Raw genomic sequence first — 18,922 nt, forward strand, 5'->3', positions numbered from 1 at the left:
CCTAACTCTTTAGGAAAAACATGAATTTCCTTGAGGGCTCCATGGTCTCCAGGCTGGGGATATTTTGGCTTCCTTGGAATGGAAGGGGCAGCTCTTAGAGGATCCAGGAGAGAGTCCCTGGTCCAGCTTCCCACTAGCTACGGCCCAGCACCATGTCTTTCATCCATGAGAAATTATTAGAACCCCAGTTCCAGCCCTTAGAGCCTTTGCCTATTGGATTTTAGGAAACCTAAATAATATTATTCCTTTCTTCACCACCTGCCATGTTGCTAGAAGTTCCTCTAGAGCGTGTTTTTCACAAAACAGGCTGGCCTGTTAAAATAGACAAGTCCTGAAGAAGAACAGGTCTTTATAGATGCCTTTCCAAACATTTTCCAGGCTTCTGCCACAAAATATGAAAATGATTTCATAATACGATTCTTTCCTTCACTAGCTTTAATAAGATAGACAAGGTTGTAAATCTCAATGTACCAAATACATACACATTTACCTTCCGAGTTCACTGCACTTTTAAATAACTGTTCTAGCATCTGATCCCTGAAATTTTCAAGCATTTCTGCTTCGCCCATTCCATATCCCACTTCTACCAAACCCCAAACTGCTCTGACAATCTGCATAGCCTTCTTCATAAAAAGTAAAGGAGAGACACCGAAGCAGTTTTGAGGGTATGAGGGTGGGGAGATGTTGCTGAGATGACATCACTGTCTTCCTTTTCCCTTCTGTCTAGGAGCCTCCCCATTTTCTAGCCCCTCCATTTTTGCCCAGATCAAGTCCAAATTTTCTAAAGTTTTACTTCTTTTCCATCCTCCTCAGGTCTTGCTCAGCCCAGCCAGCCCTCTAGTCCCACCCCCTCGCACTGCCTCTGCCACCCTTTAGGCCCCTTCTCAGCATTGAGTCCCGCCTTCTATCCTATCTCTCTTTGGGCTTTTGCCAATCACGCTGGGCCACTCTCACCCCCACACCCACCACACCTCAAGCCTGTCCCTGGCCTCCCCTGTAGGCGAAGAGCTGGGGCAAGGAAGGATGGCTTCTGCAGCGGGAGCTAGCCGCTTCTCCGAGAAGCAGTTCAGGAGTGTCTGCTCTGAGCTCCAGCAGCCCGCGGTAGACGGGGCTGACTGGGAACTGCTGGTGGAGAGCATGGGATTCAGCATCTATCGGCACTTACAGGTAGCTGTTGGCCTGGTGGAGGACTCTGGGGTGGCAGTGCCTGTGGCCCCTGCTGGGGAGGGAGTGTGGGGCTGCAGCCAGATGTCCGAACCTTGGATTCTTCTGGAGCCTGAAGGAGGGAGCGTTGGGGGTGCCTTCAGCTAGTTTTGCCCCCACAGATCACCAGGAATGGGGAGGTCATCTGAATTTAGTCAGAAGTCTGAGGCCCATAAGGAAGAGATTTTTTTTAGGAGGTAGTGATAGAGTTAAAATTTAGACGGGCTAATCTTCAGCCATATCCTCTTGCCTGCAAGGGACATGAAGTCCCCATCTCTGGTGGATGCCAGTGGTTTGTGTGTGTGGTGGACAGTATCCTCATATTAAATACAGATAGAAGGGAGACTGGACTTTTCAGAAAGTGGGATGCAGGGTGATATGTGTGGAGGGAGGAGTGTTGCTGAGAAGGGACCTACTGTCTTCTCCAGTCACTTTAATAACTTGCTTCATTTGGCTGCTGCCTCTTCCCTTGTAAACTGCCCTTCCTAACTCTAGGCTGAAGTTTCTGGGAGAAAGATCAACTGAAAGAGTAGGAGGAATGGCGCTGGGGGCCTGCTTGGAGGCCTTGGGAGCCAGGTAGCTAGCTAAGTGGAATGATGGCCAGTCACCAGATGCTCTGTGTGCTAGGAGCTGCTTGGAAAGTAGATTAAAAGTCACCTTTAGGCAGAGTGAGTGAAATCAAGGTTTTCTGACAGAGTAGTGAGGTGCTGGAGAAAGGAGGAGCTCCGAATGTCTGTGAGTACCGGGGTCACTGGGGACAAGAGGATGAGCAGGAAGTTCACAGTCTAGAGCAGGTAGAATTAATTTCCAAATGTCATTTCAACAGTTACCTTGATGCAAAAATGGACATGTTTACAGACAATATCCCTGTGTCTTCTGACCATTTGTTTTCCCTACCAGCCACACTCAGGCATTGCCAAGTGTTGTCAGTTCACTGCTCAGATGTATCTGATGTCCTACCTATTTCTCTTCCCTTTCTTTGCTTTACCTTTGCCACTTTAGGTGGTACTTCTCACCTGCAATTGCTGTGACCACTTAACTAGCTTCTTGCCCTTCCACCTCTCTGATCCCTTCCATCTTATATGTTACAGCCCAGGCAGCAGCAGGAAGAGAGGTTATGATCTTATTAGTCTCCTTCCAGTGGCCCTGTTGATTGCAGAATTATTTGTAATAATAACTGCTATAATAGCTAATGCATTGCATGCTCTCTTAGGCTCCAGACACTGTTTAAGTGTCTTGCAGGCCTTGACAGTGCTCACATCAACCCTGTGTTATAAGGTACCATGTATCATGTTGTAAGGTCCTGTGCATGTATATGTAAATACTACGTAAGGTGCTATGATTATCACCTTTTTATGATTTTGGAAATGGATATGCAGAAAGATAAAATTGATTGCTCAAGACTCAAACTGGGACTGGAATTCAGCTGTCTAGCTCCAAACCTATGCCTTTAATATACTCCTGCATTGATTCTGGAATAAGGCAAGTGCTGCCAGGTAGGCTATGCATGCAGAACGAGGCTGGTTCTGCTTTACCTCCCACCCATGACTCAACCACATACCTCCTGTTCTCCAGTCACTCCTCCCCACCTCTCCCCATGGGTTTGTGCTCTTTTGCTTCTGTGTCTTTTATTTCATAACATCCAGTGCCTAAACTTAGACAGAGTGACTAGCTTTGTTTTGTGTGTTATTTCAATTGTGTGTTGTCATGTAGCAGGGGTCAATTCCCTCTTGTGGGGATGATGGGAGTGATATTCAGAATAGTTTCCTTATTGTATGTCTTATTCCCACCTGTTCTGGGCATGAGGGCTACCCCGATATAAGTTAAGAGTCCTCCCAGAAGACTTCTGCAAGTTTGGAGTCCATACAGTTCCCATAGGTGTTGCCCTTGAGCCTTAGTATCTAGGATGAAGGTCCACTGACCCAAGGCCACCTGGATCTCAATCTGTATTAAGTGTCAAGAGGCCCTCTTGGATCATGGCACAACCCCTATGTTAGAAATCCTTAGAGCATATCCAGCCTTATTTACTGCCTAATCCATTTTGTTGGAGCCTCATTTACTTTACTTTCCAGGTTGACGCCCATCCTTGACTTTCCTCTTGGAAGAGAGTTCCCTCTAATCTCCAGTTAGTAAATCTTGTCTTCTGAATACCACTCCATATCAGAAGTGAATTAACTTTGTCCCACACTCTTCCTAGACCTGTACCTACCTCTCCTAAAGCCCTTTGCTCATTTCTGTCTTGTGGGCCAATGTTGCTTCATCCACCATGCATGTTGCTACCATTATGTGCCTCCCCTTTCTCCTCCACCTACTTCCCTGCTCAGAACCATTTTCTCTACACATGCACATATGGCCTTGGGTCCTCAGGTCCCTGACTAGATGTTAGACCAGAAGAGCCTTGCCCCTCTGTCAGTCTTTACTTTGATTAATACACCTGACCATTGCCCAGGTGATTCCAGGCAAGGTTTTTCATTGCAGTCTTTACTTTCTGGATTTTTAAATTCCTTCAACTAGGGTGCATAGAGTTGGCTTGGTTTGGGCTCTCTAATGTTGGGGGACCAGCACAGGGCCCTACTGAGCCACCCACCTTTTGATAATGCTGCATTAAGACCATTACTTCAACCCCATCAATAGCCATTGCATTTATCTTATTTCTTAATTACCATCTAAAGATTTCTGCTGGAATCAGTCCCTTGATTCTCACTGTCTCTCTCCATTTCTTGTTAATTACCCAGAGTTTCTTGGCATCTGTAAGACTCATAAAGGACATTTGAGACAAGTAATTGGATAAGGCTTCTTGGATTGCTCAATTTTGCATCAGTAAGACTACATGCAGTACCCATAAAACAGGAACCCTCTTCATCAAAGTTTTTTTTGCCAGAGTTTTGCTGGGTAAGGAGTGTATTCAGTGGATAAATATTCTTATCATGATAAGGACAGTCCATCATGGCTTTCATACAAGTCATATTACTGCTTCTTCAAGGATATACCATTTTGTACTTATAGGATAGGTAGAATCTGACAGTTCCAATTCTCAGGCATGACAGTGACTTTTATCCAGTTGAACCAGGCTGTATTTTCTCTAGGGAATAAACTGCTACCAGTCTGGATCATGTACAGCTGCCTATGACTGGCCAAGAAGCCACAGTGAGCTGGCATCCTGATCTCAATGCTGTAACAAAGTTGCTCTTAAAGGTTTTGAAAGGAATGAAATAAGTATAGAAACACTTGAAAGAATTTGTAATGTAGCAAATAAATTATATAAAGGAGTTCTCTCATGGCACAGCAAGTTAAGGATCCAGCAGTGTCACTGCAGTGTCTTGGGTCCCTGTTGTGGTGTGGGCCCAATACCTGGCCTAGGAGCTGCAGCCAGAAATAGAAATAAAAAATACAATAAAAATGATAAAGACAGTGGCTTCTTTCTGGTAGACACGAGTAATTCTGTATATTGTTCTTGGACAAATGGCTTCTTTTTTTTAGAGTTTAAAATTAAACACGTATTCTATAAATAAAGCAAGTATAACAATATTATTATCTGACATATTAAATCAAGTTGACAAACATCAAACAGAAACAAATGACTTCTTATGATATATTACTGTGATACTTTTTCATTTTCTCTTTTTCTGTAAGTTACAGAATGTTAGAAAGTCTTTTTAAAACTCTACTATCCAATTACCATCAACCTTTCTTCTTCTTCTTATTTTTTTTTTTGTTGTTGTTTTTTTTAGAGCCGCACCTGGGGCAAATGAAGTTCCCAGATTAGGGGTGAAATTGGAGCTACAGTTTCCAGCCTACCCCATAGCCACAGCTATAGCAGTGTGGGATCTGAGCCATGTCTGTGACCTACACCGTTGCTCATGGCAATGCCAGATCCTTAACCTACTGAGCAAGGGCAGGGATAGAACCTGCATCCTCATGGATACTAGTTGGGTTCATAACCTGCTGAGCCACAATGGGAACTCCTCCATCACCCTTTCTTTTCACTTTTTTTTCCAATTTTCTTTTCTTCTTTTTAAGTTTCCTTGTTTTCACCTTGCCTATTTTCTCCCCATGTTATAATGGTGATGACTTATCTTTACATGGTGCTTTAATACCAAACATACTGTTCTATCTAAGTTTCATTTATCTGTCTCAATAAATTGAAAGATAAGCAGCAATGGGATTATTTTCCTATTTTATGGATAACAGTAAGACTCAGAGTTAAGTGAGCCACACGAGACCTCTTAACTAGTAACTAGACTTGAACCAGTCTACTGTAACAACTCATTACCAAATGTACAGCTTGCTTCAGTTCAGAACTACATCCTCATTCAGGAAGTAAAGCAAAACTGGAGCAGAGTGACCGTGAGCTATCCCACATGGTATCATGTGAGGAGCATGGGTTTGGAGGGAAGATAGTCCTGGTTAAAATCTCTGCTCTGCCCCACTATCATTCATTTTTTCATTCAGGAGATATTCATCAAATGCCTCCTATGTGGTATGGCCTTGGCAGGCATTGAACATAAGCAGAGAATAGGAAGTTGGAGTTGCTGCTTCAATGAATGAGCTTCCTGAGCAACGAACATATTCACTGATGAAAATACACCCTTGGTATATAATGAAATGGCAGCTGAAAATACTACAAAGAGAGTAAAGTGTTCTAGTTCTGCGAAAAATGTCCCTGGTAATTTGAAAGGGATTTCAATGAATTTGTAGATTGCCTTGGTTAGTATAGTCATTTTGACAATATTGATTCTTCCAATCCAAGGGCATGTTATATCTTCCTAACTGTTTGTGTCATCTTTGACTTTTTTTCATCAGCATCTTATAGTTTTCAGAGTATAGTCTTTCGTCTCTTTAGGTAGGTTTATTCCTAGGCACTTTATTCTTTTTGATGTGATGGTAAATGGGATGATTTCTCTAATTTCTCTTCCTGATCTTTCATTGCTAGTATAGAAATGCAGTTGATTTCTGTGTATTAATTTTGTATCCTGCAACTTTACCAAATTCAAAACAAAGCCAGAGTAGAAATACTCACATCAGACAAAATAGACCTTAAAATAAAGAATATAATAAGAGACAAAGAAGGTTATCACATAATGATCAAAGGGTCAATCCAAAAAGAAGATCTAACAATTGTAAATATCTATGCATCCAGTATATAAGGCAACTGCTAACAACCTCACCAGGAGAAATTGACAATAACACAGTAACAGTGGGGGACTTTAATACCCCACTTACAACAATGGATATATCATCCAGAGAGAAAATCAGCAAGGAAACACAGGCCTTAAATGATGCATTAGACCAGATGGACTTAATAGATATTTGTAGAACATTCCATCCAAAAGCAGCAGAATACACATTCTTCTCAAGCGTACATGGAACATTCTCTAGGACAAATCACATTCTGGGATACAAATCAAGCTTCAATATATTTTAAAAAATTGAAATCATAACAAGCAAATTTTCTGACCAAAATGCTATAAGTTAGATATCAGCAACAAGAAAAAAACTGCAAAAATCACAAACACATGGAGACCAAACAACATGCTACAAGGCAAACAATGATCACTGAAGAAATCAAAGAGGAAATTAAAAAATACATAGAAGCAAATGACAACAAAGACACAACAACCCAAAACCTATGGGATGCAGCAAAAGCTGTTCTAAGAGGGAGGTTTATAGCAATATAGGCCCACCTCAGAAAACATAAAAATTTCAAATAAACAAACTAACTTTACACCTAAAGCAACTAGAGAAAGAAGAACAAGCAACACAAAGTTAGCAGAAGCAAAGATATAATAAAGATAAGAGCAAAAATAAATGAAATAGAAATGAAGAAAAGCATACAAAAGAAATGAAACTAAAAGCTGGTTCTTTGAAAAGATCAACACAATTGATAAACTCTTAGCCCAGGAAAAAGAGAGAGGATTCAAATCAATAAAATTAGAAATGAAAAAGGAAAAGTTACAGTGGACACCACAGAAATACAAAGGATCACAAGAGAGTACTACTAGCAAATATATGCCAACAAAATGGACAACCTAGAAGAAATGGATAAATTCTTAGAAAAGTACAATCTTCCACGACTAATCCAAGAAGAAATAGAAAAGATGAATGGACCAATCACAAGTACTGAAATTGAAACTATGAATAAAAACCTTCCAATAAACAAAAGTCCAGGACTGGATGGCTTCACAGGCAAATTCTAACAAAAATTAAGATAAGAGTTAACACCTATTCTTCTGAAACTATTTCAAAAAATTGCAGAGGAAGGAATACTCCCAACTCATTCTATGAGGCCAACATCACCCTGAGAAACATACCACAAAAAAAGAGAAAACTATAGACTGATATCACTGATGAACATGGATGCAAAAATTCTCAACAAGAAAATCAAGCAAACCAGCAAAATCCAGCAAACCAAATCCACCAATTCATTAAAAGGATCATACACCATGATCAAGTGGGATATATCCCAGGGGTGAAAAGATTTTTCAATATCCTCAAATCAATCAGTGTGATGTACCACATGAACAAACGGAAGAATAAAAACCATATGATCCTCTCAATAGATGCAGAAAAAGCCTCTGACAAAATCCAACACCCATTTCTTAAAAAATGTCCTCCAGAAAATGGGCATAGATGGAACCTACCTCAAGATAATGAAGGCCATATATGAAAAACCCACAGCTAATGTCATTCTCAATAGTGAAAATATGAAAGAATTCCCAATAAGATCAGGAAAAGAAAGGATGTCCTTTCTTGCCACTTCTAGTCAACATGGTTTTGGAAGTCCTAGTCATGGCAATTAGAGGGAAAAAAAGAAAGAAAAGGAATAAAAATTGAAAAGGAGGAAGTAAAGCTAACACTTTGCAGATAACATGATACTATACTTTAGCAGCTGCTGAATCTGTCATACTGGCTATTTTTACATAGTCTGCAAATTAAGAATGGTTGTTACATATTTAAGTGGTTATAAAAGTACCTACATAGTAGCTTCCATTTTGCATCTTAGTCCATAGAACCTAAAATATTTTCTATTTGGCTCCTTACAGAAAAATATTTGGGGAATCCTGCTTTATACCATTGTTACCACCACTTCCAAAACATGCAGCCCAGGTGACTCTGAATTACTATAGAGTCATATTGCAATTCCACATGTAAGAGGGGTGTCTTTGTGCCATAAGCCCCCAATATACTGTTTTATTTTGAATCACATGAGGGTTTACTATTTAAGCTTATACCAACCTTTAAAGTAAATCTACCAAACTTGAATGTACCATACAGGATAAATACCAAAAAAATATATCTTAAATATATCATATTCAAACTCAGAAAACCAAAGAGAAAAAAAAATCTTGAAAGAAGCTGGAGGTTGGGGAAGGGTAGGGATAGGGGAACACTTTACCTGCAGAGGAAGACAGATGAGAATCTCAGCAGAATTCCTATCAGAAACCACCCTGCAAAAAGAAGGTGGACGGAAATACATAAGCTTTTGAAAGAAATAAGCCACTGACCTAGAATTCTATATCTAATGAAACCATCCTTTCAAAGTGAAGAAAAAGTAAAAACTTTTCCAGACTAATAAACACTGAAGGAATTCTGCAGCAGCAGGCCTGCTCTGGAAGAAAAGCTAAAAGAAGCTTTTCAGGGAAAAAAAATGTTATAGGTCAGGAATTCAGGTCTAGATAACATAAAAGGGCCTGTTTTATTCTTTTTTTTTTTGTCTTTTGTGTTTGTCTTTTTAGGGCCACATGTGTGACATATGGAGGTTCCCAGGCCAGGGGTCAAATCGGAGCTGTAGCTGCCAGCCTATGCCACAGCCACAGCAACATCAGATCCGAGCCGTGTCTGTGACCTACACAACAGTTCACAGCAACACCGGATCCCAGACCCACTGAGTGAGGCCAGGGATTGAACCTGCAACCTCATGGTTTCTAGTCGGATTCGTTCCCACTGCAGCACGACAGGAACTCCTGTTTTATTCTCTTAAAGATTCTGGAAGGTGTGACCTTTGTCTTATTCATCAGCTGTCACCAGGGCATAGAAAAATGCAGGCATAACAGAGGTCTTGAAAGACTGCTTGGATGGGTCCATGAACCAATATTCTCAGCAGGCAATATTCTCAACCCAAAAGCTACTATGGAAAGATGTTTTTCCAAAACTGAATGGCAAGGAGCGTAGCTATGTGTATCTCTAAGCTCTTTTGTGTCTTAACAACATGTTATAAGTCTCAGGCTAAAATTCTAAGATTCATGTTCATAGGATTCTCCCTTCATTACAAAAATATATTCATTTGCATATTTTCCATGAAGGGTGAAATAGCCTCTCAAAGTTATGCCATCAAGTGGTGAGCTTATGAGTCTGCCCGTAGGTGGTGATTTTGATATAAAAGGTAGGTTGGAACCCCAAGCAAGAACCCTCCTCCACCTGGCATTGCCCTAATTCAGGCCCTGGTTCACCCCAGTATTGCCATGGTGTTATGTCCAAAGATCCAGAAAGCCCACATCATCTTTCTTCTTAAGACATCCCAAGACCCAGTGAAAATTAAAGTTTTGGTTTATTAATAACCACCTCCTGAAATCCTTATGTAGGAGGCTGGTGAAAGATGGGGTTATACTTGGAGAAAGAAATCGGGATCCTACTCACCTCTCACCCTTCATTCCCACCAAAGGATTTACCAGTGGTCTTTATCTCATAATACCATTGACTAGATTAAGTGGGGTGGCCCCTCAAAGCACTCAGCCTTGGGCTTGGTAGTCAGTGAGCACTCAGTAAGTATTAGCTCTCAGTGCTATCTTACCCAGCTCTCTGCAGTCCTTCGGGATTGAATTTGCCTTGTGTTCTTAGAGAGATCTCAAACATGAAATCAGATTTCATCAGTGGTCTTCCTACAGACTTGGTATACACTCCCCATTCTGACGTTTCTCATGTGTAAACACATTAACTCTTACAGAATTTATTCTGCTTAGGAATAAATAAGTGTACTATTGACAGTGATGTTTCTCTAAATATTTTAATTCTATGAATGAAACAAAAAATAAGGCAGTTTTTTTAAATGCACTTGATTCACCATTGCTAAGAAAGATAATAGCTTGATTTTTTAGACTAGTTAGCTAGACTAGCAGAACACATCAGAAATTAGTGATGGCAGTAGCAAATTGCTGAAGCTTGCCTTCACACCCCCTCTAAGTCTTTACAGATAAAGTGGAATAATGAGATGCTTATTTCACAGGACTATTGGGAGTATTAATTGCCAAGCACAGTGGCCAGCTTAGAGAAGTGACCCCATAGATGCCAGTTTCCCCCTAAATTGTGCATTATGTTACAGTTCTGCATCCCTAGTTCTTCAATCTGGAAAAAGGAGGTCATATTATTATATCTACCTTATTTGTGAAAAGGTATTTCATACTGAGCACTTAGATACCAGGCATCACAGTGGGAACTTTAGACGGATTATCTAATTTAATCCTCATAATCATTCCCTTAGGTAGAGACTCTCAATAGTTCCACTTTGCAGCTGAGGAAAGCAAGGCTAATAGGTGGAAGAGCTTCGACCATAACTTGGGCTGTGACTTCAAGCCTGTGCTGTATTTTCAGGTGACAGAGATGAGTCTGGAAAAACATACGGAAAGACAGAACACCCCTAGTTCATTGAAAGTGATAATATTCACTACGCTGTATTTTCAGGTGACAGAGATGAGTCTGGAAAAATATACGGAAAGACAGAACACCCCTAGTTCATTGAAAGTGATAATATTCATCCTTTCTCCAATAGTGCCTTATCCTTGGTGCTTGTGCGAAGCCCCCAGAAGCAGCATCTAAAAAGTACCTCTTCTGGCCATTGAAGGCCTATTGGCCAAACACACCAGGCTCCAAGGCTCAGGGGGGGAAATCTCAGTGGGAGGTCCATCCTGGGTGGTCTGAGGTAGGAACTCTGGCTTGGGGACTGAAAGGAACAGGTTCCTATCCAGGCTTTGCCACCAACAGAACTGATTCTTGGTAAACTTGGCTGATCACGTAAGGGTGTAACACTCCAGTTCTAAGGATCCTCTGTCATCTTTGCTGCAATCAATAGTTTGTGATTTGGAATAATGGCGTGTAACAAATGTACAAAAAGAGTAGAGCTAAATTAGGAGACACTGTGGGAAGAAGTGTGGGTCACCCTTTTTCTGGCTGTCTCACATGCTAACTGTAGGAGCCAGGTAGGTAATGCAGCCTCTACATTAGCCTCTAGCTTAATTTCCTCATATAAAGTGGGGATCACTTCAGTGTTGCTATGGATATCACAGGACTATGTTGAGGTTACATGAGATACTGAATATAAAACTCAAACCTACACTGTGCTTAGAGAAATACTAGTGTTAATGAAAGAACTTAACAGCAGATCAAAGTGATTGGAAGACTTCAAGTGCAGAATACATGGGGGTTGCCATGACTGCTGACAGGTCATCAGGGGAAGTACATTTCAAGCTGAAAAGCCAAGTATAAGCCTGATTGTTTCCTCAGGGCCAAGAACATAGAGGGTCCCAGCAAGTGCATACATTTTTTTCTGAGTTATATACTGGAAGGAGGTGGAACTGTCTATAACAGTGTGTGGAGTCTCATATATATCTGTGCATAATTAAATATACTTCCATTTAATGTCCATTATGCCCTACTTCTCTTCCTTGAAAATGCATTTTAGTAATGCTTACATATTTCTGTACTATTTTAATGAATTTACATATAATCCTATTTCCTTGTAAATGTTCATAAGTCTTATCAGCATTATTTTGTTAGTGTCCTTTTCTACTTTAGAGTAATGCCAAATAAAAGCCAGATCTGGACTTAGTAAGGAGAGACTTTGTTCCAAAGGATTATTGTTAGGGTTTGCGGGTTATTGCAATAGGGCGAATCCTTTGACTATAAGGTCCATGAGTGTCAGGAATGAGGCAGGAAAGTCTTTGTTTTAGAGAGAGGAGTCAGCAAGGCCACAAGCCATGTGCAGGGAAGGAAGAGGAAATGCGCCCTGAGTGGAGAATAGAGCAGAGAATATTTTACCCTGAGACCAGGCTGTCCTCAGGAGGGGCTGCATGCTGGCTCAGGCTGAGGCTGGGCCAAAGTTTCCAGACCTGGAGGAAGGAGAGACTTTTAACTAGTTTGGTTACCAAGTTATCTTGTTCCAACTGATCAATGGAATAAGCAGGATAGCTGATCATTTACGAGGCAATGAAAGGGAATTTATTTATTTATTTATTTGTTTATTTTTTTTGTCTTTCTGCCATTTCTTGGGCCACTCCCGTGGCATATGGAGGTTCCCAGGCTAGGGGTCGAATTGGAGCTGTAGCTGCTGGCCTACACCAGAGCTACAGCAACTCGGGATCCGAGCCACGTCTGCGACCTACACCACAGCTCATGGCAACGCCAGATCCTTAACCCACTGAGCAAGGCCAGGGATCGAACCCGCAACCTCATGGTTCCTAGTCAGATTCGTTAACCACTGCGCCACTACAGGAACTCCATGAAAGGGAATTTAGAGGCACTATATCTCGCCTTGTGATAAACAAGGGTGTCTAAGTCATAGCAGGGAAGGTGGTTCTTTTGTGCTAAAGCTGCTTTCTGCGATACAAAGGGTGGGGGAATTTCTTAACCTCCACTGTTTTCCAGGATCACAGGACTCTAGAAAAATTAATTATCAGTAAGAACCACTTTTAGTAATTAAGGTTACTTTTAGCTGCAAGTAACAGAAAACTGGATTACTAATGACTTAACAAAGAGGGGTTTATTTTTCTCACATAAGGAGTAGTTCAGATGTAGGCAGTGGCTGGCATGGTGTAGCTGATCAACCATTCCAGTAAAACTCTAAGTCTCTTCACTCTGCTTTCTCATCCTTGTTGTCTCTTAGTTACAAAATAACGCCTGCAGCTCCAAGTATCATGTCCATATTCAAAACAGGAAGGAGGTGGCATATAGGCACTTCTACGTTCATAAGAGACCAGGAAAGAAATTAGCTGTGCTTATAGGGGTTCTCTTAGCAGGAAAGAAAAGGAGTATATGTTATAACAAATGTATGTCTTCTGGGAATTGCATTCTACACGTAATAGTGACTGATGCTCCACCACTGAATAAAGCTTTTACTATCTGAAATGTAGAAAATTAACTACCCTTAAAATGAAGAATTAGAAAGCATGCAGTGTGTTTTAATTTAGATAGAGAAATTGAATCATTCTTAGAAATGGTTTTCTGGAGGAGCTTCAGGAAAAACCAAGAACCTCTTGAGTCAACTTGTTTGGAGCTGTTTATTGAAATGTTAGTGAGCTTGGACACACATCTTCAACAAATGTTGCAAAGGGATTATATCTCCAATTTCAAACAGACTTACACATCAATAATAAAAACATTGCTCCCAAAGACAAAGATTTATGTGTTTTCCTATTAAATTGTTTGTACAAACAATGGTGCCCAGTCTTAGCGAGATGGACCTTTGCCACTAGTGGGAATATAAATTGGTAAAAACTTTCTTAAAGTTGTATAGAAAGTATAAAGGGCCTAAAATGTTAATGTCCTTTTCCCTAAAATATACCTCTAATATAGTTTTCTGCTTTCCTAATGAAAAAAAAAATATAATTATGGACCAAGTTGTCCATATGGAATAATTGTTCCAGCAATACTTATAATTGTAAAAATATACAGAAACAGAAATAAATTATAAGAATAAATTACCTGGGTATGATCTCTCCATAGTTTCAAAATAATCTTTTTGGAAATAAGAACACAAGCCGTGTTTATACTAAATTACTTGCATTTTGTAACATGTAAAAATATTTAATATAATATTAAATTATTAAATATTTAATATAATATTAATATAAGAGAAATATATCAAATGTTACCAATACATCAAATGTGGATTATGGGGTTACATGCAATTTTATGGAAGCTCCATAGTTTCTGTGGTGGCTCAGTGGGTTACGAACCTGACATAGTGTCCTTGAAGATCCTGGTTTGATCCCTAGCCTCGCTCAGTGGGTTAAGGATATGGCATTGCCCCAAGCTACAGCATAGGTCACAGATGTGCTTGGATCCCATGTTGCCATGTAACTGTGGTATAGGCCTTAGCTGTAGCTTGGATCCTGCATTGCTGTGGCTCTAGTGTAAGCTGTCGGCTACCTCTCTGATTGGACCACTAGCCTGGGAACCTCCATATGTTGCAGGTGCAGCCCTAAAAAAAAAAAAAAAAAAATTCCTCTATTTAAAGTCTTTTTTCCCTGAACTCTGGTTTACAAAGCTCCAGGGATCATTCTCCCCCATCATAGTTCTCTGGACCAGCCTATCCATCACCCAAAAGCCCTCTCCCCAGCAGGAAAGTCATTCCTCATCTTCCCATGGAAAGGTCTTTCTAATATTTAGAACAAACTGTTCTGATAAATATTATCCTTCTTAGAGGCCTTTCCCGACCACTTGATAATAATGAATCCCTTGCCTTTCAAATCCAGGCGTCATTTATCACATAGCCCCTCTTTTATCCTACATTAATTACCTGGATAGCACATAGTTCTCACCAGCATTGATGCCTCAGGCCATCTAAAACCCACGAGAGCAGGATCCTCATCTGCTTTTTCACCACTGTGTCACCAAGACCACAGAGGAGGTGCTCAACAACAACAGTTGCATGAACCGCTGTTTTTCGCATGCTGTGTGATCTCAACTTGGGAATCAACAGGTTGTTTCTGTCTCATGTTTTTATAGTCAACTGGACATTATGAATATAAGGTCTTTGGCGTTCTGGAGACTTGCCCACCGGATATAGTTAAGAATGTCTATTTGGACCTCAACTATAGAAAAAACTGGGATGAATTTGTTAAAGGTAAGTGAAATCTATAATTTAAAAAAATCAGTTAGAAGTGGCATCTATTATATATTCTAGCCATTAGAAAGCGAGAAGTGTAATATCTACTATTTTTCATTTTAAATTTTGGCATAAGCCTTTAAAGCACATGTGACTTTGCTCTTTGTAGACCTGCTCCTTGCATCCTATTAGATTCATTCTCCAGTTTGCTCTGAGGGCTAACTTACTCCCTGCTATGAGTTCATTGTCATCCCGTGTACCTAGGTGGCCACGGAAGGCTTCTTGGAGGAGGTGGTACCTAAGCTTTGTTTTAGAAGTTGAATCAAGGCTTTAGAGACGGCAAGAACACATGTATGTGAGGACCTGAGAGGTGAGGGTGTGAGTGGTTTAAGTGCATTTGAAGCACAGGAAACAGCATGAGTAAAGTGAGGAAGGCATGAAACAACATGAAATGTTAAAAACACTGTGAGCAATTAGGTTCCATTCAATTATTGGGGTGAGAGAATCTGGAACTAGAGTGGGAAGATGGTTCAGCTGTTTAAGTGCCTAGGCTGGCCACCAGGTACAGTTCTTAGATTTTCCCTCTAGGTGATGGGGAGTTATCAGCAGCATTAGCTAGGGAATCCTCCTGCCACGTAGAGCCACATGGAGCAGAAACTGGCCTCTTCCATGCCAGTCACAGTGGACTAGATCTGCAGCTAGCCCAGGGGCACAAAGACTCTGACAGACCCTCGCTGTGGTCAGGACACTTGGCTGCAAGTAACCAAAAGCTGACAACAAGAAAGGAAAAGCCTTTACTGGTTCATGGCATTGAAAAGGACATGAAGGTCTGGCTTCCAGGATGGTTGGATTCAATACTTCATTTCTCCATCTTGACTCTGATTTCTTCTGTGTTGACTTACTTCTCAGGCAGATTCTTGTGTCACAGCAGAGATGGCCACCAGAGATGCAGGCATACATTCTAACCATGTATGTAACCTAGAGGAGTAAGGACTTTCCTACTGATGCCCCCAAGGTCCCAGGATTGACACTCATCACCTCACCTCAGCGTGGACCATGTGTTTACTTCCTGGGGACATTTGTCACAGTTTTGGGTCCCTTACTGTTGTCAAATACCCTTCCTACCTTGGGCGAGTTGTGATGCTACCTATTCAAGGGAGAAGGTAGATGTTCTCTGTCCACCTCCCAGGTAGCTGTGGTTCAGGCGAGTGCTATAGACATTGGCAGAACCTCTGATGTGTGGGACTTGGCATCAGCAGTCCATGCCATGGAGTAGAGTCCAGTGGCAGCAGCAGTTTGGCTTCTCTGGAACAATCTTGATGTTTTAAACTTAACTCTAATCCTCCTTGATCTCCTACGTGCTACTTGAGAGCCTTCACGAAACCACTTTTTGAGCTAAATTTGCTAGCATGGCAAGCCAAGAATCTGGCCAGATGTGCCAGCCCCGACCTAATCACCACAGCCATGTCTGGCCCAATTTTCAATCCTGATATTTAGGCCACATCAGTCCAGCTTAAACTGCACAGTGAAGGAGGGGAAATATAACACCCTGAAGGACAATGGGATACTGGTCCAACAAGTGGAAAGACAAAGCTAAGCAGGCCAAAGCAACAGATGTCCAGTCCTCCCCTTCCTTTCAAAGGCATTTTTTTTTTGGTCTCTTTTGCCATTTCTTGGGCTGCTTCCCACTGCATATGGAGGTTCTCAGGCTAGGTGTCCAATCGGAGCTGTAGCCTCTGGTCTACGCCAGAGCCACAGCAATGCAGGATCTGAGCCGTGTCTGTGACCCACACCACAGCTCATGGCAATGCCAGATTCTCAACCCCCTGAGCAAGGCCAGGGATTGAACCCTCAACCCCATGGTTCCTAGTCGGATTCATTAACCACTAAGCCATGATGGGAACTCCTCAAAGGCATCTTAAACCTCTTGTACAAATGGGCTGGCAAACTTTACTCCAGGGTCTATTTATACTAGAATTTCCTTTCTCAAAAGCGAAATTAATAAATTCCACCCTCAGTATCTCCTCAAGGGACTCTGTTCCCTCAGCAGCCTCGGTGTAGCTCCTTCTCAAAATGGTTAGATAGAAGCTTCCTACAGAGTTTGAGGGCAGAGGCTTTGCCTGTCAGGAATGATGCTTTTTGCATGCAGTAGTGTGATGGATATTAAGCAGATTTGGTCCCTGTAGCTGTGATATAAAGCAACATGGAAAGAGGCAAGAGAATTACAGATAGACACGGTCAAGCCATTTTTTAGCTGTTAGGAAGGACACTTCCCTCTCTTGAACCTTTATTTCCTGGCTGAATACACCAGACTGGGTGACTCAGTCCCAGACTACCTGTAATAGAGCCAGAAGTCTAAAAAGGGGGTTGAGGGGCAGTGGCTAAAGGCACAACAGCAAAACTATTGGTGTTCTAGTGACATCTAGTGGTTACTCTGGTATTTAAACTTGAAAATTAATTTTGTTTCACTGCATTCTATCTGAGAATGTGATTGTGGTATACAAGGAATGAGTTTTGTTGGGTTCTTTTACTTTTACTGTTTATTTATTCATTTATTTAATTATTTTAGTATGCAATGTCTATGAACTATTTATTTATTTATTTATTTGTCTTTTTGACATTTCTTGGGCTGCTCCCGCTGCATATGGATGTTCCCAGGCTAGGGGTCCAGTCGGAGCTGTAGCCACCGGCCTACACCAGAGCCACAGCCACTCGGGATCTGAGCCTCGTCTGTGACCCACACCACAGCTCACGGCAATGCTGGATCCCTAACCCACTGAGCAAGGCCAGGGATCAAATCCGCAACCTCATGGTTCCTAGTTGGATTCGTTAACCACTGAGCCATGACAGGAACTCAAAACTATTTTTAAAAATATCTTTCATTCAAACAAGAAAAAGTCATAACTTTGGGGGTTTTTAGTTAATATTTTTTTCTTTTCCATTATAGCTGGTTTACAGTGTTCTGTCAGTTTTCTACTGCACAACAAGGTGACCCAGTTACACATAAATGTATGCATTCTTTTTTTTCACATTATCATGCTCCATCACAAGTGACCAGACATAGTCCCTAGTGCTATACAGCAGGATTCCATTTCTTATCCTTTCCAAAGGCAATAGTATGCATCTATTAACCCCCAATTCCCAGTCCTTTCCACTCCCTCCTCCTTCCCCTTGGCAAGCACAAGTCTGTTCTCCATGTCCATGATTTTCTTTTCTGTGGAAATGTTCATTTGTGCCATATATTAGATTCCAGTTATAAGTGATATCATGTGGTATTTTCTTTCTCTTTCTGACTTATTTCACTTAGTATGAGAGTCTCTAGTTCCATCCATGTTGTTGCAAATGGATTATTTTGTTCTTTTTTATGGCTGAGTAGTATTCCATTGTGTATATATACCACAGCTTCTTAATACAATCATATGTTGATACACATTTGGGTTGTTTCCATGTCTTTGTTATTGCGAATAGTGCTGCAATGAACTGTAAGGGTGCATGTATCTTTTTCAAGAAAGTTTTGTCTGGATATATGCCCAAGAGTAGGATTGCTGAGTCATATGGTAGTGCTATGTATAGTTTTCTAGGGTACCTCCATGCTGTTTTCCATAGTGGTTGTACCAGCTTACATTCCCACCAACAGTGGAGAAGGGTTCCCTTTTCTCCACACCCTCTCCAGCATTTATTATTTGTGGCTCATTAATGATGGACATTCTGATGGGTGTGAGGTGGTACCTCATAGTAGTTTCGATTTGCATTTCTCTAATCATCAGGGATGTTGAGCATTTTTTCATGTGCTTGTTGGCCATTTGTATATCTTCTTTGGAGAAATGTGTATTCAGGTCTTTTGCCCATTTTTCCATTGGGTTGTTGGCTTTTTTGCTGTTGAGTTGTACAAGTTGTATA

The 18,922-nt window shown here is 41.1% G+C and overlaps 1 protein-coding gene across 1 annotated transcript in view; it reads left to right on the plus strand.

The window, feature by feature from the left end:
- Nucleotides 1-954: 954 nt before the first annotated feature.
- The window catches only part of LOC125114315 (phosphatidylcholine transfer protein-like), a 31,203-nt gene continuing 13,235 nt past the window's right edge, over nt 955-18,922 (plus strand). The window contains exons 1-2 of the mRNA XM_047757536.1: nt 955-1,167; nt 14,923-15,040. Of these exons, the coding sequence (XP_047613492.1) occupies nt 1,024-1,167; nt 14,923-15,040 (262 nt within the window). The 5' untranslated portion in view covers nt 955-1,023. The remainder of the gene's footprint in view (nt 1,168-14,922; nt 15,041-18,922) is intronic.

Source organism: Phacochoerus africanus, chromosome 14 (assembly GCF_016906955.1).
Source record: "Phacochoerus africanus isolate WHEZ1 chromosome 14, ROS_Pafr_v1, whole genome shotgun sequence".
Classification (NCBI taxonomy): Eukaryota; Metazoa; Chordata; class Mammalia; order Artiodactyla; family Suidae; genus Phacochoerus; species Phacochoerus africanus.